A 23,407-nucleotide genomic window follows, 5' to 3' on the forward strand; every position below is an offset into this window, starting at 1 on the left:
GGAGGAGGACCAGCAGCAACAACAACAACAAAATCCCCCACCGCATCTTTCTGGCGCCGCCGCCGGAAACACGCCCATGACATCGCAACCCACACAACAAACACACAAACACATCACAGCACAGCACAACGTCTAGGCGCAACCTCGATCGAATCATGGTCAAGACTTGTCCCCAAGCCCAAGGGGTGCATGTACATATGCATGCCCATACAAAACCCCCGCTTCTCGCTAAACCCCCCTCCCCTCCCCCCCGGATCACCTACCGATCGAGGGCTTGTTCCTGGCACTAACCGAGGGAACAACAACCCGCATTAGCATATGCAGAACAAGAGGCGGGGACATAACATCAAGGAGAGAAAGGGCAGGACAGGACAGGACAGGACAAGACAAGACGGGAAAAAGCACTCTCATCATACTCACCATCTGCCAATACGCCCCCCGCCGGCCCAGCAACTCCCTGTGTGTGCCGCGCTCGAGGATCCGGGACCCTCTCCCGGCCTCGCTCTCGCCAAAGACAAAGATGACGTCGGCCTTCTGGATCGTCGCCAGCCGGTGCGCCACCGCGATCACCGTCATGCTGCGCTGCGCCACCAGCCGCTCGATGGCCGCCTGCACGAGCTTCTCCGACTGCGAGTCCAGGCTGGACGTGGCCTCGTCGAGGAGGAGGAGGGACGGATTCCGCAGCAGCGCCCGCGCCAGACACAGCCGCTGCTTCTGGCCCCCACTGAGCGACGTCTGCGTGTTGATCCCCAGCGGCGTGTCGAACCCGTCCGGGAGCGAGAGGATGAAGTCGTGGATCTCGGCGTCGCTGCAGGCCCGTGCGATGGCGTCGTCACTAACTTCGTCGTTGTCCAGGCCCAGCACCAAGTTCTCGCGGATCGTGCCGTCAAACAGCTTGGGTTCCTGCGCGACCAGCGACAGCGCGCGTCTGTACGACGCCACCGCCGTGTCTCGGAGGTCGCGGTCGTTGAAGGTGATGGTCCCCGCCACCGGGTCGTAGAATCGCTCCAGCAGCGAGATCACCGTGGTCTTGCCGCAGCCCGAGGGGCCCACAAAGGCCACAAACTGCGCGCTCTCGATCGTGAAGTTCAGGTGGCGGTAGATGGGACGGTCGCGGGTGGGATACTGGAAGCCCACGTCCTTGAACTCGACCTTGGCGCCCGTCCGCTTTTCATTCGACGGCAGCGGCGGTGGTGGTACGACCACGCTGTTCGTGTGGGTGGTGGCGTCGTCATTTTCGGTGCTTCGCGACGCCAGGATGCGATTCGCCGCCGCGGTGGCCCGGGCCACGTTGGGGGAAAGACTCAGGAATTGGCCCGCCCCCTGGGCGCCCTGTACGATGGCGGCGTAGATGAGGAAGAACTGGATGATGTTGTACTCGTGGCTGGCCAGGAGTTGTCCTCCGTACCTTCAGCAAAAAGAGGGGGGTCTGTGTCAGCGAAGCGGTCTCCAGGAACGAAGCACGGATCTAGGCGAGCAGCTCACCAGAAAGTCAAGGCCATGGCACACAGTTCGACGCTGTCTGAGAGGGCAAAGACCAGACAACCGTGGGTGGCCCGTCGCGTCGCGTCGCGGATCTGCTCCTGCAGGAGATCCGCGTACTTCCGGATGATCGAGTCCTCCATGGTCAAGGAGGTGACGGTGCGAAAGGCGCCGACCGCCTCGGTGGCAAACTGCGAGCTGTGGGCGAAGACCTTGGCGTTCCACTCCTCGAACTGGATCTCGTACTTGATGCGCACAAAAGCGGCGACGATGACCACGGGCATGGCCGAGAAAAACGTCACCAGGGTCAACTTCCAGCCAAAGTAGAACGAGATGATGACGCAGCCGGCCATGTTGAAGAACGAGATCAGCGGGAACACCCCGTTCAGCCCGATCAGCTCGCTGAGCAGCTTGAAGTCGGTCGCCAGCCGGGCCATGAGCGAGCCCGACGCGTTGCCCTCGGCGTCGAAGAAGGAGACGGGGTTGCGGAGGAGGTTCGAAAAGTGCTCGCGCCGGTACACGGACGAGACGAGCTGTGTGGTGAGAAGTGGTCGTGAGCAGGGCATTCCATCAACCGGGTCCGTGGTGACCGTCTGTCTGACTTACCACGGAGAGATGGTTCGAGAGGAACCCCAGGATGAAATACGCCACCGCCATCCCCAGCGCGAGGATGAAGAACATCAGGGACCAGAAGTCGCCTCGTTCCTTCAGCCGTTGGCCCGTGAAGGTGAAGACTTCTATCAGCTGCGCAAAGATCCAGCTCTGCAGTGAGAACGCCGCTGTTTTTAGAGGTCCCCTGCTCGTTAGCTTGCCGTGTTATCCTGTGGTGGGAATGGTCTTCGACGACAAAAACTTACAGCCTGCTCCCATCGCCGCCAGCACAATCAAAACATAAAAGATCCAGTACTGTTGCTGCTCATACAAGATCCGGCCGACGGACATGATGAAGCCGCGGTACTTGTACTGCGTCTTGCTCTCTTCGTCTCGCTGGGCCGGGACGCCCGTGTCGTCTGGTGTCTCGTGCTGTTCACGCTCCGACGCTTCGACGGCCTCGTTTGTCGGAGGCACCGTCTCGGCCTCGAGCTGCTGCGCGTGCACGAGACCGGCGTAGATGCCGTCGGGGACGACGAGGAGGTCGGCGTGGGTGCCCTCCTCCACCTTGCGCCCGTCGCGCATGACGACGATGTTGTCGGCCTTGCGGACCGTGGAGAGCCGGTGGGCGATCACGATGGTCGTGCGGTTCCGCGACACCTGGTCCAGGGCCTTCTGCACGATGCGCTCGCCGCGCACGTCGATCGAGCTGGTCGCCTCGTCCAGGATCAGGATCGACGGCTCGCGGATGATGCTGCGTGCGATGGCCAGCCGTTGTCGTTGCCCGCCGCTCAGCTTGATGCCGCTCTCGCCGACGCGCGTTTGATAGCCCTGATCCCAAGTCAGTCAGTCAGTCAGTCAGTCAGTCAGTCAAATAGTCAATGCATGGGGTGAGACAACGTTGACTCACGTCGGGGAGTTGGCGAATAAACTCGTGCGCAAAGGCCTCCTGACATGCCTTCTCGACTCGCTTCTGCTTTGCGGCATCGTCGTCCTTTTCCCACGCCGTCCCGTTCAGCCCGGACGCGACGTTCTTGAAGATGGTGTCGTTGAACAGGAATGGTTCTTGTTGGACCAGGCCGATCTGTGACCGCCACCACTTGAGGTTTGTGTCCCGGATATCGCGGCCTCCGATCGCGATCATGCCCTGGTTTTTGGGCAGTGGCTCCTGCTGGTGAGTGTCGGGTTCCTGTGCTGCAGAGGTGGTGGCCTCGTCCTTGTCGGTGTCGTCCCTGTCCAGCTCGTACCAGCGCTCCAGCAACGCCACAATCGTGCTCTTTCCCGATCCGGAAGGGCCGACCAGCGCCGTCGTCTTCCCTTTTCTGAACCGTGCGCTGAACCCCTTCAGGACCGGGACCTTGGGGCGGCTGGGATACGCGAAGTCCACGTTGTCGAACTCGACATCATCGTGCGACGACACGTCAGGGTCCGTGACGCCCTCGTACGAGATCTTGGGGGCGTCGATCATGGCAAAGAACTCGGTCGACGCGCCGATGGCTTTCGTGATGGCAATGATGGGGGTGGCGAGGACTCCCAGAAGCGCCATCACAATCAGAACCGAAAAGAAGACCCTGGGGCGTACCCTTTAGCAGCAACGCATCAGATTGAACGGGATGAAACTTACGTGACGACGGTGCCGATGTTGGCAATATGCCCTTCGCGGAACTGCTTGAGGCCGAACCAGAAGGACAGCGCAAAGCTGGCGTACATGGCAAAAAAGCCGGGCGCCACCTGGGCGCCGTACAGCGGCGACATGGCCAGGCCGTACCGCTGCGACTCCTGGACGGCGGCGTCGTACTTCTTGGTCAGGCACTGCTCGGCCCCCAGGGCGAAGACGGCGCGGATGGACCCAAAGACTTCGCCGGCGATCGAGGCGGCTTTGGCGTTGGCCTTCTCGATCTGGGCCATCCGCTTGATCAGGAACGGCGTGGTGACGCTGTAGACGATGACGACGAAGAGCATCGAGGAGCTGGCCACGAGCGTGAGCAGCGGCGAGTACCGGAAGGCGATGATGTAGGCGGTGATGATCAGGGCCACGGCCATGAAGAGCGAATGGAGCTTGTCCGAGATGCTGATCTGGATGATGTTGGACGACGCCGTGATGGTGTTGGCGACCGTGCCGGCGGACACTTCGTCGAGCTTCTTGATGGGCTGGGCGAAGAGGGACTGGAGGTAGGAAAGGCGCAGCCTGGCAGAGATCCGCAGTCCAGTGACGCGGAAGCAGAACTGTCATAGTCAGCAACAGAGGTCTCTCGACATCGGGATATAAGACAGAAGTGGTCGTCTCGGCAAGGCTCACTCACCGTCGAGATGTATGTCAGCACGAACCGGCCGATGAATAGATAGACAAGATAGAGCCTGCAGCGGTCAGCAATAATGGCTTCTTCGCTGGATGTGAACGCAGGACCTACGAGTTCTGATTGACAGTTGCCTTGAACTGCCCTTCCGTCACCGTCGCATTCGGCAGGAAATAGCCATTGAAGTCCTTGACGAGGGCCCCAAAGACGATGTTCATAAGTGGGAGTGCCTGCCGGGCAGAGAATATATATATATATGTATCAGTACCCGCCCGTGCCACGAACTTCATCCACATCACATCGGGACTGATTGATGGATTGATGGATTGATTGATATGATAACTCACCGTGCCGGATCCAACAGCACATATACAGCTGATGCAGAGAGCCAATCCATCGCGTCTCGAGCGGAAAGACAGTATTCGCTGTGTTGCCCGTGGCCTGTGTCAGTACACGTACGACGCAAGACCCAGACGGACCATCGATGCAGAAGACGACGCACCCAGTAATTCGAGAGAGGAGGCCGGGATGTCTTCTCGGACTCGTTCTTCTTCTTCTTCTTCTTCTCCTCTTCTTCCTTGATAGTGATGGTCGTCTCTTCGACGACTTGAGTACTGCCCGCTTTCGTATCGGCGACGACGGACGCCGGCTCCTCGATGTTGTTGCTCATTGTGAATCTCTGATAATCACCGTGTGGGACATATGTCTTTTTCCTTCTTCCCCTTCTTCTTCTTCCTCTTCTTCTTCTTCTTCTTCTCCTCCTCCAGCAACAGGTCTGATGGTTAGTACTTTTTCAACAATGGCAGTTCGACATTATAACAATTGTAAATGAAGAATGGAACGGTGGGCCCAAAGTCCTCATCACGCTCCCCGCCCCCCCACCGTCAACGCCCTATAGAGGTGCCCACAGTTTTCTAGTTTGAGTTGGCTCGACCAAGGGAACCACGGCGATGATCCATGGGTACGGGTAACGAAGCGAGCTGGCCGGTCGACCCACTGGAAGAGTCATGGATTCACGGCTGCCTGGAAAAGCAGGATCGGCTAGTCAGTCGTGCAGAGCGGGCTTTCTAGCTTCGTTCCCCCACCTGTGATGATGGTTACAGGTCCTCGAGAGAAACAAGGAGATGGCGACAAGGCCGTGGACAAAGCCGGGCTCCCCTGCTGCCTGGAAAATACGTGGTACTCGTACGCAGAAGTCGCTTGATAGTAGGTATGTAATATGTAATAGCAGAAGGGAAATTGACGCGGATTAGTCTAGCTGTACGAGGTACCCACCAGGTACGTGGTCGCCAACACATGCCCCTGGGCCGACGCGAATACGATCACGGATACGGTGCATGCCATGCGGGAACTTCATCTCGGTTAACCGAGGACGAGTGCCTATTCGTTTCAAAATAGGCGGGTAATGATCCCAGTGTCAGCCTTGTGTCAGCCTCTCTCTCTGTAGGCGAACACACCTACAAGTACTCAACCCTTGGAAACATCCCCATTCCTGCAGTCAATCAGAAGATATATTAGAACGAGCATGCCCTATCAAGCTCTAACGAATGCATGACATTCAGCCGGAACCTTCAGACGAAAAAACCCCTCTCACAGAACGAAAAGTAGCTGGATTCCCCAGGAGAATGCCCTTACAAAACCCATCATACACCTCCCCTTTCTCCCACAACTCAGGTGTGTCCTCATCATGAACTGCCCTCACACCGTCCCTCTCACATCACTTCGGTCCAGTTGCCAGTCCGCTTGTTGAACTTAAGAATAACATCCGGGACACTTCCGTCGTCGATCAGAGAGTCCCTGGCATGGCGGCGCCGATAGTCCAGGCCCGCAGGGAGAGATCGTTTCTTGTACTGTGCCTGTCCCGAGTATTCCGTCCCGGAATTACCCCGGAGGATGCCAGCGGCGAAGATGCTATTGCTACTCCCATCCGTCATGGTCGGTGGACCTTGGCCATTGACAACGCCAGCATTACTAGGAAACAGCTGGCATTTGGTGCTGGCGTTGGGAACCCACTGCCAGAGGTTGCAGTCGGGGTTGCCCGCGCCGAACAAAAGAAAGTAACTGTGATACGACTGACAGACGCGGGCACAGTCGTCCGCCGTTGTCGGGGCTGAGGTGAAGCCGAAAACGGGGTTCGTCGGGGAGTAGGCTGGGACAAGTTGCGTCCCCGACTGCGAATTCTGGTATGAGGCACCGCAAGACACATACCAGATGTTGTCTCGGTTCGTGTTGATCGTGGGAGGGCCCGTACCCGTGGCCCCGTTATAGAACACACCGATAAAGGTCAACTGGTAATTGCCGTTGTTGCAGAGCCCCAGATCGGCTCCGGGAGCAAGGAGGTAAGTTGCGTCCACCACATTTGGGACTGGTTGGCCCGTAAGGAGCCTTGCGGTCCGAATACCACCACCGACAACCTTGGCCGGGGTCTGCCCGCCAGCCAGAGAAGGGACACCACCACTATTGACCTTGCTGTACAGGCTGCACGTATGGGCGACCGAATTCCAGTATGCAACGAGACAGGAACTCGGTCCAGCTACCGTGCAAGCGTCGATACAGCTCTCGAGAGAATAATAGTTGCCCGGTGCAGTAGTAATTGCACCGCCGGTACTCCCGGCGTTCATCCAGCATTCGACCTCGTAGACCGTATTTGGATAGTCGGCTAGTGCCACCTTTTGATAGTTATATGCGCCTGTAGCTATAGGTGTTGGCTGGCTAGCCCCTGGAGTGATGTTGTCTCCGGCGCATAACGTCCCTGCAGCTCCGGCGGCGACTGAATTAACGGTAACTACAGAGGCCAAGGACGAATAGTTCGGACCAGGGGGGTAACCGGGCGATGAACTGCTTGAACCACTTGAACCGCCTGAGCTGTTTGCACTGCTTGGACTACTACTGGTAGTGGATGCACCAGTCGTAGTTGTGACCGGAGCCGTCGAGGTGGTAAGTGTAGTTGTTGTCGATACCGGTGTCGTCGATGAAGCCGTCGTGACAGCCGCAGCAGTAGTTGCCGAAGCAGATGTAGACGGGGCGGTCGATGTCGTTGACGAGGATACTATAGAAATCGAAGTCAGCAAACCTGAAGCAGTTGTGGAAATCGACAATACACTGGAAACAGATGTGCCAAGGGTAGTTGTGAAAGAAGGAGTGGCAGTACTAATTTGTCCTGTCGAGCTCGTCGTAGAGGTCCCTGACGCCGTCGAACTAACGGTGGTGGAGCTGGTGGCACTACTGGTCGATGAAGTGGTCGAGCCCGTCGCAGTCGATGTGTTGGCGCCGGTAGTGGTTGAGCCAGTCGCGCTCGCACTAGCAGAGCTTGAGGAGCTGCTGGCCGTCGAACTTGTTGCAGTCGTCGACGTGGTAGCACTGGTGGCGGTTGACGCAGTCGAGACTGTACTAGCCGGGCTTGTGGTAGTGCTGGCTGTCGAGCCTGTTGCAGTCGTCGATGTGGTAACGCTGGTGCTGGTGGTAGTTGACGCAGTCGAACTCGCACTGGCAGAGCTTGAGGCGCTGCTGGCCGTCGAACTCCTCACAGTCGACGTGGTGATGCTAGTGGTAGTTGACGCAGTCGAGACTGAACCGGCAGAGCTTGACGCACTGCTGGTCGTCGAACCCGTCACACTCGTTGTTGTGACGCTAGTTGCAGTTGACGCAGTCGAGACTGCACTGGCAGAGCTTGAGGTAGGTGGCCCAGAGCTAGCAATCGAAGTTGTAGTGCCAACCGCACTGGACGTTGTGGACGAGCTCGAACTGACCGTATTGGTCGTGGCGAAGCCTGTGGCGCTGATCGAGCTTGACGTCTGACCTCCTGAACTTGTACTGGGTATAGGGGTAGAGGAGGAAGTCGGCGTCGTACTCAGACCTGTGACCGTGGTGGAAGTCAGCCCTGCTGAACTCGTCGTGGTCCCGCTCGTGAAGGTTGTCGAACTCGATGCTGTAGATGATGTGGCACCTGGAGCGCCGCCAGCCGTCCCAGAGGAGGAGGAAGCTAGATTATCGGACAAAGTCAGTCAAATTCTAGAAAGACAAAGACCAAATTGAAGCACATGTACAACGTCGAACACTGTTTTCCTTCACACTTGTTCGGCATATCTCGGGATTGACCACACGATTGTGATGAAAACCCCTGCAGATGTGTGTGAAGTCCACATGTCTCAGGAGATATGGTCGTGGGAAGAGATATAATTCCGTGCATTCCATACCTCACTGCGACAGAACTTGTAGAAAAGGATCTTGAGAAATGCCTTGGAGAGCATCAAGAATACTCGCATTCAACAAGATACCAGCTGGAGGAGAGTTCAAGAGAAACAATGGAAGATGATATGGGCTTAAATTGATATGTGACGTACCTGAGGATGATGTGACCGAAGTGCCAGGTGCCGTGGGATTCGAGGTTGCAGCGGTGGAAGATGATGAACCCAAAGTCGACGAGCTTGACGATGTAGTAGGGCCAGATAACGACGAAAGAACGCTGCTTGACACAGACGGCCCTAAGCCAGTTGTTGTCGAGGATGTCCCAGCGTTGCTTGTGATACCACCCGCCGTGGAGGACCCTCCCACAGGGCTTGTTGATGCCGAGGATACCGAAGAGACTGGCGGTGCTGATGAGGCGTCTGTGCTAGCACCCGTTGACACTGCCATGTTCGAGGTTGTGGAGACTGACGCCGCCGATGAAGCAGCTGTACTGGAGGTCATGGATGCTGCTTTACTCGTGGTGGATGAGCCTGAAGGCACAGATGAAGCAATTGTACCTGCACCCGTTGACACTACTAGGCTCGAGGTCGTAGCAGAGGCTGATGTTGTACCGCCAGAGAGACTGCTCTGCACCGTAGCACTGGCGGTGCTCATGCTCGAAGCTGCACTTGAAGAAACGATGGTCGTAGGTGTTGCCGTCGAAGAAGTAGACACCGAAGTACCAAGATCTGACGAAGTAATGCCAGGCGCCGTGGTGCTGACACCAGTAGCAGGTGAAGTTCCAGTCGATCCAAGCGAGGTCGAAGAGAAGCCCACACTGGACACGGAGTCTGTAGTCGACGAGGCCGCGGTCGCACCACCAGTTGCGCTGCTCGACGTCTCCAAGGTTGAGGAAGGACCAGAAGAAAGCAAAGAAGGACTAGAAGAACTTGTGGAAACCACAAGCTGAGACGTACCAGAGCTTAGAGAAGAGCTAGCACCAGTCGTGCTACCGAGAGCAGTGGATGAAGCGACGTCGCTAGTTGTAGAAGACACTACAACAGAAGTTTGGCTTGTCCCTTGTCCTGTTGTTCCCACAGACGTGGTTACGAGAGCGCTTGTCGTCGCGGAGCTAGGGCCCGATGAATTCGTAGATACTGGATTGTTTGTAGTTGAGCTAGGACCAGGAGAGCTCGTCGACCCTGCGTTGCCCGTCGTGGAGCTAGCACCTAAGGAGCTCGTCGACACTTGGTTATCTGTCGTGGAACCGGGGCTTAAGGACGTCGTTGGCAAAGAGTTGACCGTCGTCGTAAGGCTCGTCAAGACCAGACTTGTCGACTGGGAATTTGCCGCCAGAGAACTTGTGCTTGATACAGAGGGCGTAGTGGCTAGGGAGGAAGTATTGCCAGGTGTCGTTGCGGCATTTGTCGATGAGGTCCCAGCTGCTGGCGCCGAGGACGACGTGGTTGCTATTATAGAGCTGCTGCTTGGGGACAAGGATGTAGTGCTTGAAGTGGGGAGGACAGTGGATGAGGAAAGAGAGGAAGACACTATACCTGCTGGGGTCGTCGAGCCAGGATTGCTCGCACTCGGAGATGCGCTAGAGGAAGGCGGTGCTGAGCTGCTCATGCTTGTGCTTCCAATGACTGCCGATGTAGAGCTTGATCCACTCGTGCCTCCGCCAGTGCTTCCACTTGAAGAAATGCCAGAGGAAACACTGGTCACGACCGTTGTCGGTGCGGCTCCAGCAGTCGTGCTGGATTGCACAGGAACACTGGTGGAGCTTGATGAGGTAACGACAGTGCCCGACGAGCTTGGCTGTGAAGGGAGCATACTTGTCGAGCTCGATTGTGCCGGTGCTGGGCTTGTTGAACTTGACGGCACGGGCGGAACAGTTGCCGAGCTGGAATGTACAGACACAGCGCTTGTTGAGCTTGACTGTGCAGGAGGGATGCTTGTAGAGCTCGATTGCACAGGCGCTATGCTCGTTGAGCTTGACTGTAGAGGAACAATTGAAGAGCTCGTCCCAAACGGCGCTGAGGACGGCGAGCCGGTAGACGCAGGTGTTGTCGTGGCGGGCGGGGCATTCGAGGAGGCTGAAACCACAGTGGACTCGGTAGTCTGGCCCAGGGAGCTTGTAACGACTGGTGCCGAACTTGAAAAAGGGGACGATATCGCTGACGACTCAGTCGAGCTTTGGTCGCTCGAGGAACTCGGTTCGGGAGTTGTGGTGGGCGATGTCGGACTCTCGGTATCAGTGGTCGTGGTCGTGGTCACTTCGGTGGTGGTGGTGGACGCCACATCCGTTGAGGTTGAAGTGCTCGAGGAAATAGTCGTTGACGAGGTACTAACGTCTGGATCCCTATACGGCACCGGACAAGCGCTGGCGGCGATGCCGCCCAGGGTGACATCGTAGCAATCAGGCCGTGGAGGAGACGGGAAGCCCGCCCACACCTTATTATCACCGCAGTGATAAAAACTACCAAGGCCTTGGTCAGGCGAGTCCCACTGCAAAATGCCATTAACAAACGCAAACACGGTGGTGACATTGTTGAAATCGGGATCAGGAGTTATGACAGCAGCGTAGTCGGTAGTGTTACGACCGACCACAGCGGTACCATCCGTCAGCTGTCCACCTTGGAGAAAATATCTCACGGCAACGTCACATGCGTTGCTGGAGCCGCCATCATCCCCCGAAAGCAGCTGAGAGGCTTGCGCCTGCGTGCCTGAATCTTGTCTCTTCACCTTCGAACCGCCGAGACCACCGACTGCAATGCCAATGATGACGGCTGACGATGCAGGAAGATCGGTCACGGTTCCCGAGGGCAGACCTTCACCCAGAGTCAGTGGCGGCTGTGTAATCGGGACTAAAATTGTGTTTCCTTCGGCGTCAACCGATGTAGAAGTCAGAACTGGTGGCGGGGTGGGAGTCGTAGCAGGGGGCGGGATAGGAGTGAATTCTGTCGTGGAAGTTGTTGAGGGCCCCGGAGAGGTCGAGGTCGAGGTTGGTGTGGAGGTTGTGGAGATGGACGTTGAGAGCGACGAGGCAGGAGCCGCACTTGTAGTCACCGGCCCAACACTCGCACTACCGGACGGAGTTGTGGAAGTTATTGGGCTAGTTGAGGTACTTGAGGTAGTTGAAGGGCTGACCACGCTCGTGACCGTGGAGATGATGGTCGTGGTGATGTATGTGTTCGTGATGTACGTCGTCGGGGCATTCTCAATCGTAACCGTTTCACCGTTGCCAAAAAGGTTCACAATTTGCGAGGCTGACTGAAAGAAAGAGCTGTAGTATCCCGCCTGCACAACCACGACGCTGGTCACGGATGGCACTGGACAAGGCCCGCTGGGGCCATAGGTGACAGTGGCCAGAGCCTGCGCGTTGACTGCTGCAAATCTCAGAGCCAGAGAGGATAAAAGGAGCGACGATGATGGCCACATGGTGGGCCACCCTGTTGACTTGTTTTTATATGCCGTAATCTGTGAACACCAAAACCGAAAACAGGATTGAGAAGAAGTGGAGGACTGCAGAACTCCAAACCAAACGAGTGACTGGTGATTGCAAAAAGGTCAAGAAGAATCGCAGATGTGGTTGGCTTTTGAGTAACACGCCCTCGAAGACGCGAGATCACAACAACACAATCAGAATGCTGCATTCCATTCGGGCTGCCTCCTCGACCCTACCGCACGGGCCTGCAACGGTAGGAACGAAGCATTCAAGGGGTTTTCGTGTGGAATGAGGAAGCCCATCCTTGGAAGAGGCCGAGATGAGCTTCTCTGGGGCATTGTCCAGCAAATGGAGGTGGGCCACAGGGCCATTCTGGACTGGATGGAATGATGGTCATTGGCTACCAATCCATAGTCCAGGTCAGATTCCAGTGTAATCGTGGAAACACGCTGATATTTGGCCCAGAGATTTCAAATGGTTAGTGCGTTAAAGCTTGTTGGCAAGTCTCCAGATGCAAAACCCGGGTTGTAAACACCCAACAGTGACAACCAGCTGAAGCCCAGGCGGTGATCTTGGGTCAACCATGACCAGGCACATACTTGTCCTGACGAGATCTCTGTGAGACGTGAGAAGACACTTGGTGTGCTCCAGTTGTCCATGGTATACTTGGATATGCCACAGTCCACCACGGCCCAGCTTGGAACCATGAAGATAGAGGCAGGTTGGAAATTATCTCGCTGTCTAAACCCGAGCGTTGGGGGGGGGTTGGTTGGGTGTGTGGTAGGAGGTCAAGGGGCTGTTACGGAGTGAATGACATTGCAGCTGATTGGTGCGTCGGTCCCTCGTGTTAAGGTTCGGAGACTAGTCCCTTCCAGGCCATTGACGTCATCGAATTCTCAATTCCCGATTAGGGCTTTTCGAAGCTCCCCGCCACTCAAGCTCGACGGCGATAGACACACACTTCCCCGATCCCCAGATGAGCGACGATGCTCCCACATGGCGCGCCTTAGCTTGGGGCAACTTTCCTTGATTTTCACTTCCTGCTCCTTCCGCGAGCTGCCAGATCTAGCCAAGAGTCCGTCACTCATTTCTGCCCTACAATCCTACACCCGTCGAGGTACTCCTTTCATTCTTTCCTCCTGGTTGTCTAAGATCGCATGCTTTTATTCGTTATTGGTATTCTGGTAAAGGGGACGGATGGTCGGTGCCGGATGAGCTGTGCGAGCGTCATATTCTCACAAGCATAAACGCCCCATTGTTTGCGCACACACCCTCTGTCCGAGTGGTGCCTGTCGCTAACGAAAACCAAGCCTTTACCAAGCCTTCACCGTTGACGCTAGCCCAGCAGGCATGGCTTTGCGACTCCTCCTCCTGGCGACTTGTATTCTCTGGCTTCAAGCGTATGCGGTGCCGACTCAAGTGTCCCCAGAAGAGGAAGCGTTGATTACACCTGCACCAACGCGGACCCTCGCCGTGTATGGGTCGTATGCAGGAGCAAGGCGAAACGTCGTCAGTGATCTGGAATCCGACGTAGACTCATACGTGAACTCGATTTTCAGCCAACTGGGGACGGCTATCCCCTCATACGTTTCCAATGGGCTGCTACCCAACCTGCAGAACCTACCCACGGGCAGTGCTGTTATGAGCTCTGTAGGAGTGAGCAGCTCGGATCTGGTTGCCACTCCAACACAAGTGTTGAACATCCCTGGGTATGGCAACTGGACCTCGTCTGGTTGGAATCTACGGATCCACGGGAATGTATTCAAACAACCAAATATTTCCAATGCCACCGTGGACCGACTCGCCAACTTTTACCTTATCGGCACGAGCATCGAGGATCTTCCACCATCACAGCAGGCCCAGGCGCGCAACCTCACGAGAGAGATCTACGTTGTCCAGCAGGGGAATCAAACGGTTACAATGGATATCCTCCCCGGCCCCGAGTTTGGAAGCAACGGGCAGCCTGGAGGAGGGGGTGGCGTGACTCCAGCCGGCGGAGAGCAGGTTGTGACTCTGCCCAATCCAACCACCCCGGAGGGCGACTTTGACGTTTTCATCCCAATCGACAACAACTCATTCACTTTGGCTCCAGGAACGGGGGACATTGCCCCACAAAGGTTGAACGTCTACGCCCAGGGCACTGACACGGGGAACGCGACTTCGTACCTCGTCTCTGACCAAGGTCTCACCGTTATATCCGACATCGATGACATACTTCGTGTGACAAAGATTTACGAGCCCGAGCAAGGGTTACTCAATTCTTTCGCTCGTCCGTTTACACCGTGGATGAACATGCCAGACATCTACCGTAACTGGTCCGTCAGTCTGCCAAACATGCATTTTCACTACCTCACGACCACTCCAGAGCAAATCACTCGCAACTACATGCAATTCATCTACGACACTTATCCAGGTAAGCAAACATTGTTTCCGCGTCCATGAAATGGTTTCTGACCCGTCGACCCAGGCGGTAGCTTCGACACCCGACCCCTCAACTTCAGCGACGTCTCTGCCACTCTATCGATCAGAAAGTTCCTCCTAGACAAGATCTTTCAGACTTTCCCGCACCGAAAATTCATCCTCATTGCGGACACAAGCAACTCGGACGTCATGCGCGACTATCCCGAGATGGCGACACAGTACCCCGGCCAAGTCCAATGCATTTTCCTCCGCAACACCTCCTCTACAGACCCTGGAGACAAGTTTCCATATAATACCAAGGGTTTCAAGGGCCTCAGCCAGGAGAGTTACATGTTCTTCAAGGTGCCAGACGACTTGATGGGACTTGATATTGCGAATGGAAAGTGCCTGAATACGACCATCCCGCAGAATCTCACGTTTGGATACCAAGGACTGCCGTTTGGATTGAGCACCGGCAACGGAAAAAGCGGAGCAAGTCGACTACTGGTTGATGGTGGTTTGTTCGAAAAGTTTGGTGCCGTGATGTTGTCTGTACTGTGTGCGATGTTTCTTCAAGTCCTGTGATATTGATGAAATGATGCTGCTTCTTGTTTATACGCCGTATACGATGGATGGTGACGCCAGTACAGAATGTGGGAAGGGGCAGAAGTTGAGGGAGTCCCAAAGCTGCCTTCATACCCTAGAAAGTATTCGTAACGCAGACAGGTGTACCTTCTTCATCCGTTCTACAACAGCAACTCTTCGGCTTTGGTCCGATGCCAGCATAATTGCGTGAGGTGGCCTGCGTTCTTGGTCACCAGAGGTAACAGGGGTAAATGTCAGTTTCAGCGCTCCTATCGACAGCGGAGATGAGTTCCTGCGCAATTAGCCCCAACGTTGCAGACCCTGACAAGATCTTCAACGGCCACGTGCGAGGACCGGGCCGCCGTGGCATGCAACTATATAGGTTTCGGAGCATAATCCGGTATCCATGAGGCAAGTCTTCCAAACGTCATCATTGCATCTTCGATTCTGCCTTCCGAGCAATGAGCTCCATGGCCCTTCGCTCATAAGCATTAAAACTCAATGACACTATTGAATATCGAGGGGCCAGCTTATATAGCTGGAGCAAAGCAATGGTTCGCTCCCTCTTCCCTCGCAAAACTAACATAGCATCCCACCTGCTAAAGTCCTTCTCTCCACGACACACCTACCAAGTCTTTCAATTCCGCGCCATGTCTGCCGTTAAGACGTCCCATTTGCCCAATGAAGACCTGCAGGCCAGCAAGCTCTTCGATGTCTCGCACATTGTCGCGGTCGTGACCGGTGGTGGCACCGGGATTGGGCTGATGATAGCCCAGACGCTGCAGTCCAATGGTGCCAAAGTCTACATTACAGGTCGTCGGCAAGAGGCGCTCGACGCCGTGGTCAAACAGTACAGCAAGGGGCCCGGGAGTATTCATGCATTGCCGGGAGACATCACCAAGAAGGAAGAATGCATTCGGCTCGCCGATGAGGTGGCTAAACAGGAGTCAAATGGCATTCACCTGCTGGTCAATAACGCCGGCATTGCTCGAGACGACCACACAAAATTCTCTGTCGCCGGCAAACCGGACATGAAATCTGCAGAGAGCATCTCGCAGCATATGCTCAAGTCCGAGGTCGACAACTGGCAAGAGACGTTCTTGACAAACATCACGGCTCAGTTCTTCATGTCGGCCGCTTTCGTAAGTGCTCTCTGGAGTCTTTCGCCCTCCCAAAGTCTTTGCAGAAAGGTCAATTCACTTGCAGAAGCTTGACCAGGCCTGCTCCATCATCACCCATGCAACCAATCTTTCTTGACAACATAGAGGTGTATTACTGACATTGACTCTGCAGCTTCCGCTCCTCAGCAAAGGCCGAGATGTTACCCCTGGTTACACTAGCAGCATCGTCAATGTGACCAGTATCAGTGGCCTCATGAAAGGCTCGAGCAACGGACAGTGGGCCTATGGCGCCAGCAAGGGCGGATTCGTACACCTTACGCGCATGCTAGCCAGCACGCTGGCTGAGACGAAAGTGCGGGTGAACCAGATCGCTCCGGGCATTTTCCCCAGCGAGATGACGACTGGTGAAAGTGACGAAACTCAGAAGAGTGAATTGGGCTCTGAGATCAGCAATCCTGCAGGTGAGTCGAGCCCGTGGTCCACACGGTCAACAACTGGCGTGCCATGCTATCACTCGAAGAGCTCCTGACTGACTTTTCTCCCATCGTCACTAGGCCGAGGTGGCGGTGATGCGGACATGGCAGCAACCATTCTGTATCTGGTGGGCAAGGGCGGCCTGTTTTTGAACAATCAGCTTCTCCATCCTGATGGCGGGCAGATGTTGATCGCGCCGGCCGCCATATAATCTGTAGAACAGTATATCTCCATGTGGCCGATTATCATGGTACGAGTTTTAGGTGTGGACGCTTGGAACACTGTTGGTAATGGTGTACTCCGTACTGCTCAACGCAGGTTAAAAAGAGGGCAAACTTGTGTGCTGCCCCGATAGTTATATTGCGTCACGACGTGTTTGATCAAAGGTCGACATCGTTATTACCAGACTGAACTGCTTCAGAGACGTCTGTTGATAGTACCAGACGGTGTTAACTTCAGATCCAGGAACAACTTTCTTCCGAAGCCACTCTTGGCTTGGCGTCGCCGTTGTCATTCTATCAGCCTCGCATTGACTGCATTGACTGCATTGACTGTCGAACAAATTCCCCCTTTTTCATGTAATTGATTGCCTGAAGGCATATAGCGCCAGTTGACTCCCCATGAATCTCGTTTCAACTACAACCTCCATGCGTATTCGCCCCTCGTCGATGCTCGATATTAATGTGGGATTTGGTCATCTTCGTGTCGCCTCCTCCAGCGGCAGCCCCGTTTGAACACATACTATGCATCCTCTACACAATCAAGTCTCCTCGGCCCTTCAAACACGCCACAACATTGCCGTAAACCCGCAATGGCTCAACACATTCCTCACGTCGCGCGGCCCAAACCCGCCCCCTCTCCCGGCGCTCATCTCGACTGCGCACTTCCGGATTCTCGCAAGCGACATCACAACCACCGTCTCGCCGGGGACGACGGCAGAGGCTTTCCCCGCAGGCATTAGCGATGTGAATGTCAAGGAGCGACGACTCGAAGGTACAGTGATTGCCCAAGTCCTCGATGTTCTCGACGTGGGCAGTAGCAAGTGGAGCCAGGTCGAGGCCATTGAGCGGGTCGAGCGCGGCGAGGAGGTCCGTGGGCGAGAAGTCATCCGGACAGTGAACGGCATGGGTGATGACGACGAGGTCGTCAACGGCACCGCAGCACCAGCTACAGTGACGGGCGCCAACACCTCCTCGTCGACGGGTCTGTCGTCGGCAAGCAAGAAACTCAGCTTCGGCCCCCACAAGCTCCTCCTGCAAGACGCCCGCGGCACCAAAGTCCTCGCGTTCGAGCTGGTCAAGATCCCCAAGATCGGGCTCTCGACGGCGGCGTCGGCCTCCCTTCCGCCGTCGGCGCGAAATCTCGGCCCCACGGCGACCCTGGAAGATCCAGGGATGTTCATCGGGTGCAAGCTGCTTCTGAGGCCTGGCACGGTCGTGCGGAGAGGCATGGTCATGCTCACGCCCGAAAACTGCGTCGCGCTCGGTGGAAAGGTCGAGGCCTGGGATAAGAAGTGGAAGGAGGAGAGAAAGCAACGATTAACCGCGTTAGTAAGAGAAGAAAATGCCGCCAGGGTTGGCTAAGAGGGGGCCTGGATGAGAAGAGAGAATCAAGAAGGGACAACGCCCCTTTCGCTAAACTTCTCTCACTTGCTATTGATTCACAAGGGTATCCACCAGCTCTACAACTATGGGTTAAGAGAATGCGTTCGCTTGCTCTCTGGACAAACACATCATCCGCTCCAACAGTTCGTGGGCCGTACCCTGAGAACATATGCATAAGGATTTCTCGCCTACCCTCAAAATGCTCCAGCAGCAACCTCCGGCCTCCACGGCGCAAGCATCTTCGCCCTAAGAAAATCCTCCGCCCTACCAGTCCCTTCGTACGCCTTTGCCAAATCCTCTGCAGTGAGATTGCCACCCGGCGGGATTTGTCTCTCGGCGTTGAGCACCGCCATCTCTGCAGCGTGAGCTCGGTCATCCTCGTCGTCCACGGCTTGCGCGAGTTCAAGCCAGCCCTGTGGTTGCCCGGGTGCAAGCATGATCCCGCTAAGCGCATCTGCTACCACCGCAACTCCATCCACTTGTTCAGTGGAGGTTTTTCGAGGCCGACACCCAACGATGCCTGCGAGGACTTTGCTGACGTGAATCTTGTCCAGCACTGAGATCTCGTCCCCACGCCTCAAGGCTTTCAAATCCTCCTCTACAGCTTCCAGCACGTCTTCGTCGTTGTCTAAGAGGCCGATCACTGCGAGCAAAGTGACCGCCTGAACATGTCCCGGATGGTTCTCAATCACATCGAACAGCTGCGATCTCGCTGCTTCTTTCTCCTTGGAGCCGCCTTTTGCCCATAGGACTTGGGCCAGCATGCAGACCACATCTGGGTCCTGGTCAGATTCCTGCAGCGCCACTTCAAACATTTTGATCGAGCTTTCTATCCGCTTCAGATGACTGTGCGCAAGACCTGCCGTCAGGTGCCCTGAAAATCGCCATTTTCGGCGAGCTTCCGCATATGCTGCGCCGAGATCGCCGGGTTCACCAGAAAGATCGAGCGCGGTCTCCGCATTTGAGACTGCTTCTTCGTACTCGCCACACGCAAGCTGGGTACGAGCCAGGTCGGCTTTCGCCAGAGCAAATTTGACGAGGTATTCGTCCGACTCGGACTTTTCATACTCGGCTTCCGCAGCGTCACAAACTTGCTGCAAGACCTCTACGCTCGTAGAGTACTCGCCTGCGCGTTCAGCAAATAGGGCCATGAGATGACTCGCGATCATGTCACCAGGCTCCAGGGCATGAAACTGGCGCAAGGCGAAGAGCGGCCTCAACAAAGCCGTGACTTCTGAAGACCGAGAGGGATCCTTGAGCAAATGGTCAAATGCGGAGAGCGCAAAGTGACGTTTGGCAGGGAGCACATGGGCGTCCGCAATCTCGAAGGCATGCATAAACAAGCCTCTCGCTTCATTGAGGCTTCCGTACAACATCGCCAGAAATCCCTGGCCGATCCAGGCCTCGGAATATTCTGGATCCTCCGACTGTGCACGCGTGAAAGCTTCACCGGCGAGCTCAATATCGTTATTCAGGAGATACAACACCCCGAGATTCGTCCACGTCCAAGCATTGTTCTCGTTCAGATGAAGACTCCTCACGAACGAATGCTGCGACACTCTAGGGCTGAGCGTCATAGTCGCCACGCCCAGTGCGTTCCAGAAGTCCGAGTTGCCCGCTTCCAGCTCGATGGCTCGTTTGAAGCATGTCATTGACGCTTTGAGCAATCTGCGAGGTTTCTTGCCCTGTAATCTGAGGGACGTGCTGCCGGAAATGTACGCTTGATGTTCTGCCCAGCCTAGGTTATACCAGGAGACTGCTTGGGCAAGGTGATCGGATGAAGAAGCGTGAATAGCACGTTTCTGAGCTAGAATCGCGGCCACGAGATGTTTGTCCGCGTTGTCTGTAGGAGTTGAAGCGTCGCCGGCAACAGTAAGGAATCCGAGATCGACCTTGTCAATTTCGGCGAGCGTGTTAAATTCGTCTTGGAGAGAGATCTGGAGCAAATCGGACGCCGCCTGAACATCTGCCGAACTCGCATATAGTTTGACGTGCCCCAGAACCGAGCAAGCATCGCCAACAGATTTCCACAAATTGAACACGTCCGTGCCCTGCTCGGCGATGCGGCTCGCCAACTCGATCGCGGAGGAGGCAAGCTTTGCCGCCTCGCCAAACATGCCCAGCGCAACCTTTGCCCATGCATTCTCGGAAATCGTCTGGAGCAACGCGATAAGCACTCCAAACTCTGTCGGTTTCAGCACAAGGATCTCTCTGTACGCAGCAATGGCCTCGTCAAAGGAACCCATCTCTCGTTGAACATTTGCCAGCATGTACTTGGCGAACCAGGTCTCTTCGGACGAAAGACCGTGATCGAGACTCGCAGCTTTGGTAAAAGCCCGGGTGGCAGCGACATGGCGCCCAGCATTGTGATAGCTCTCGCCGAGTCCGACCCACGAGTGGTAATCGTCCGGTGTGATCCGCAGTGCCTGCTGGAAGGAAACAATCGCTTGCGTGTAATGCTGTTTGTTCATCTGCACCACGCCCAGTGCCGTGTATGGCCAACTGTGGGCTTTCTTCTTCGAACCTGGAGCCGGCCTGGCTTTTCCCGACGCAACAACGCGTTGGGCGACCAGTTCAACGAGGTCCCATTCTGCGTTGTCCGCAAAGGTCTTTGCGAGCCGGTGGGCGGCTTCGAGTTCTGAGGTCGAGAGCTCAAACGCCTTTTGCAATGCAACCCGCGCTCGCGCTTTGCTTTTGCCGTAGTCTTGAAAGTAGATTCCCAAGAGAGTGTACGCGGGGGCGTAACTCGGGTCCGCCTTGATGGATGCGATGAGAAACTGATAGGGTCCAGACTTGTCTTTGCGGGCGGCCGCAGCAGTATTGATGTGCCAGCTGCAGTACGCGATTCGGTAGAGAACGACTGATTTCATGGCCAAGTTCTGCTGCCTTTCTGATTCGATAGTCGAGAGCACCTCCTGGAGCTCTTGTAGGCCTTCGCGAAGTTGTCCATTGTGCGCACGACACCACGCGAGCTCGATCCTGATCCTGGCGTTATCGGGATCGCGTTCGGCTGCTTGGTGGAAGAACTTGACTGCCTCCGCGTAATCCTCGTCGTCTTCGTAGATCAGCCCGACACCCAGCAAGGCCGCAGTGAGCTTGGGTTTTCGACGGAGGATGTCTTGGAAGAGTGATTTGGCTTCGGGGTGGTGCCGCGGCGATTGGAATGTGATCAACGCGTTTGCGAGAATGAGATTGACGCCGTCCAGGCTGTTTTGAAGGTCTATGGAATAGCGCCGTTGAGCGTCGAGGTGTAGTTTCTGGGCTTTCCGGGCGATGTCGACGCTGCTCTCCCACTCTTTCAGACCGAGATAGACATATGCCATGATGCGATGGCCGAGCAACGATTCTGGACACTGTTCCAGGCCCTCATTCATCAGAATGAGTTGGTCTGCTTCACTCAGCCTCTGCGGCGTTTCTTCTCCCTCTTTCTCTTCGATTGGGAGGTGCGGAAAGGGCGAGGCGTCGCTGTCGAGAAAGCCACGGAGGACCTTGCTCAGGCCGTCGTCTGGAAAGTAGTCGATGTACTCGCGAAAGATATTGACGTCCCAGTCTTGCAGCTCTTCGGCATCCACCCACTCTAGGGCGACTTTCCAGGCCAAGAGAAAGGGGTGTTTGATGATGACCATGCCATTTGCCATGTTCAAAACCTTGTCCCGTTGGTCCGGCTTAGATTCCTGCGGCAGGACAAGCAGATTGTCAAACATACGCTGGAACAGTTTCTGTTCGATATCGTGACGAGCATCATCATCCCGGGTCCAGTCGATGAGAGCAGCGTACTTTTCCTCGATCTGGAATCTGCTGATGGCCTCGAACTTCACCTGTCGAGTCACCTGGTCGATTTTTGCTCCGAGACGGGTTCTCCTTTCGCCGATCTGGGTGTTGATCCACTCCTTCTCTTCGGCCTCAGCCGACTCCAGAATGCGTTGGTACGCCAGACTCGGTTGTAACACACGGCCTTCAAGTGTAGCGTAAAGGCTCGAGGTCGGTAGAATGAGCTCGAGAGCCTGACGGTACTGTGATGGGCTGCCATGCTTCTTCGCAAACAGCTCATACTTGTCAATAACGTTCTGACATTGGCCTTTGTCGTCCTGCTTAGCGTATATCTCTGCCAGCCTGAATGCGACATCGTGATACTGGTCCAATTTGGCTTTCCCCTGTTTTTCGTACAGATTCACGAGCCCCTTGTAAGCTTGGACATCGTCGGGCTTGATGGTGGCAGCCCTGTGCAGAGCTTTCTCTGCAGCGCCCACATCTCCAAGCTTCTCTCGTGCGAATCCAAGAAAGAGGCAGGCGGTGTAATTCTTGTCGTCTTGTTTGAGTAAATCTTCAGCTTGTTCCGCCGCTTTGGCGAATTGACTGGCGTCCAAGGAAGCCTTGATCGCCTTCAAGGCAGCCTTGGATGAGGCCATTGGCAGGGCCCTTTACAGACCGACGCCCACCCCCTTCACACAGCAAATGACGAGAAATCGGATTGTCTCTCCGCGGTTGATTGTGGAGGGGAAGGCTCTGGCCAAGTCACTTCGCACCTACTGCCTCGCCTTCGATCGGCGCTTTCTGAAATAGCATTACCCTCTTCACACGAAAACAGGGCCTTTACCATATCGGTACTTCGTCCTAAGAGCAGAGGCTTATTGAAATGATTCTGGATAAAAAGAATGACCAGGTGAAATCGTCGTCTTCATCACGTGTATAGAGTGATCTTATATGAATTGCACTCCGCCCCAGATCTTGGCTACGGAGGAGCATTTCATCGTGTGCACCTTCGGTTTCTCGACATCGAAAACAAGGACTCTCTTTCTAACAGCAGAGGTCGACTTTCTCGTTTGGTCCCTCTACAGGCGGTCCTTGGACAATGCTATCGCTCCCCGAAGTGTACAGTATTTTAAACTAGTATTTTAAACTTGAATTCTCTGGGTAGTATTGATGCCTGACTTAGTCGCTAATTTACCATTGGCCCCCCACACGAGCATTTCGACATCACTCATCCGTTACAGACGTGGGAAGTTGTTGTGGACCTATCTGTCTGCCTAGCTGTATGGACCTATCGAACGCGTGACGCAAAGGGTCGCGGTTTCGTTCTTGCCTTGTGGAAGCAGAGGTGAAATAAAAACATTCACGAGCACCGGCAGCATATTGTCCTAACTCCGTGAGCAACAGATCATGGCGCGCTTCATGAAACCAGTCTAATGTTATCAAAATTGCGCTCTGAGCAGACACAAGATATGACAACCGAATCTT

At 55.4% G+C, this 23,407-nt stretch overlaps 8 protein-coding genes across 8 annotated transcripts; 4 read left to right on the forward strand and 4 right to left on the reverse strand.

The window, feature by feature from the left end:
- Positions 1–259: 259 nt before the first annotated feature.
- Positions 260–5,040, reverse strand: AYL99_07561 (hypothetical protein; the record flags this gene model as incomplete). Its single annotated transcript, XM_018839070.1, has 10 exons — positions 260–280; positions 421–1,408; positions 1,486–2,015; positions 2,089–2,261; positions 2,340–2,904; positions 2,984–3,644; positions 3,698–4,299; positions 4,377–4,431; positions 4,485–4,600; positions 4,873–5,040. 10 exons carry the CDS (start codon positions 5,038–5,040, stop codon positions 260–262), a joined length of 3,879 nt encoding a protein of 1,292 aa, XP_018691838.1.
- A 1,042-nt stretch (positions 5,041–6,082) lies between these two features.
- On the reverse strand, positions 6,083–6,991 carry AYL99_07562 (hypothetical protein; the record flags this gene model as incomplete). The annotated part of the gene is made up of 1 exon (XM_018839071.1): positions 6,083–6,991. One exon carries the CDS (start codon positions 6,989–6,991, stop codon positions 6,083–6,085), a length of 909 nt encoding a protein of 302 aa, XP_018691839.1.
- A 212-nt stretch (positions 6,992–7,203) lies between these two features.
- On the forward strand, positions 7,204–9,507 carry AYL99_07563 (hypothetical protein; the record flags this gene model as incomplete). The annotated part of the gene is made up of 3 exons (XM_018839072.1): positions 7,204–7,237; positions 7,285–8,162; positions 8,719–9,507. The coding sequence occupies 3 exons, from the start codon at positions 7,204–7,206 to the stop codon at positions 9,505–9,507; spliced, it is 1,701 nt and encodes a 566-aa protein (XP_018691840.1).
- Positions 9,508–9,789: 282 nt separating this feature from the next.
- On the reverse strand, positions 9,790–11,978 carry AYL99_07564 (hypothetical protein; the record flags this gene model as incomplete). The annotated part of the gene is made up of 2 exons (XM_018839073.1): positions 9,790–10,137; positions 10,185–11,978. 2 exons carry the CDS (start codon positions 11,976–11,978, stop codon positions 9,790–9,792), a joined length of 2,142 nt encoding a protein of 713 aa, XP_018691841.1.
- Positions 11,979–13,335: 1,357 nt separating this feature from the next.
- Positions 13,336–14,970, forward strand: AYL99_07565 (hypothetical protein; the record flags this gene model as incomplete). The annotated part of the gene is made up of 2 exons (XM_018839074.1): positions 13,336–14,398; positions 14,453–14,970. The coding sequence occupies 2 exons, from the start codon at positions 13,336–13,338 to the stop codon at positions 14,968–14,970; spliced, it is 1,581 nt and encodes a 526-aa protein (XP_018691842.1).
- Positions 14,971–15,620: 650 nt separating this feature from the next.
- Positions 15,621–16,776, forward strand: AYL99_07566 (hypothetical protein; the record flags this gene model as incomplete). Its single annotated transcript, XM_018839075.1, has 3 exons — positions 15,621–16,112; positions 16,264–16,552; positions 16,646–16,776. The coding sequence occupies 3 exons, from the start codon at positions 15,621–15,623 to the stop codon at positions 16,774–16,776; spliced, it is 912 nt and encodes a 303-aa protein (XP_018691843.1).
- Positions 16,777–17,308: 532 nt separating this feature from the next.
- On the forward strand, positions 17,309–18,148 carry AYL99_07567 (hypothetical protein; the record flags this gene model as incomplete). The annotated part of the gene is made up of 1 exon (XM_018839076.1): positions 17,309–18,148. The coding sequence occupies one exon, from the start codon at positions 17,309–17,311 to the stop codon at positions 18,146–18,148; it is 840 nt and encodes a 279-aa protein (XP_018691844.1).
- A 215-nt stretch (positions 18,149–18,363) lies between these two features.
- On the reverse strand, positions 18,364–22,578 carry AYL99_07568 (hypothetical protein; the record flags this gene model as incomplete). The annotated part of the gene is made up of 1 exon (XM_018839077.1): positions 18,364–22,578. The coding sequence occupies one exon, from the start codon at positions 22,576–22,578 to the stop codon at positions 18,364–18,366; it is 4,215 nt and encodes a 1,404-aa protein (XP_018691845.1).
- Positions 22,579–23,407: the final 829 nt, after the last annotated feature.

This window comes from Fonsecaea erecta (assembly GCF_001651985.1).
Source record: "Fonsecaea erecta strain CBS 125763 chromosome Unknown Scaff6, whole genome shotgun sequence".
Lineage (NCBI taxonomy): Eukaryota > Fungi > Ascomycota > Eurotiomycetes > Chaetothyriales > Herpotrichiellaceae > Fonsecaea > Fonsecaea erecta.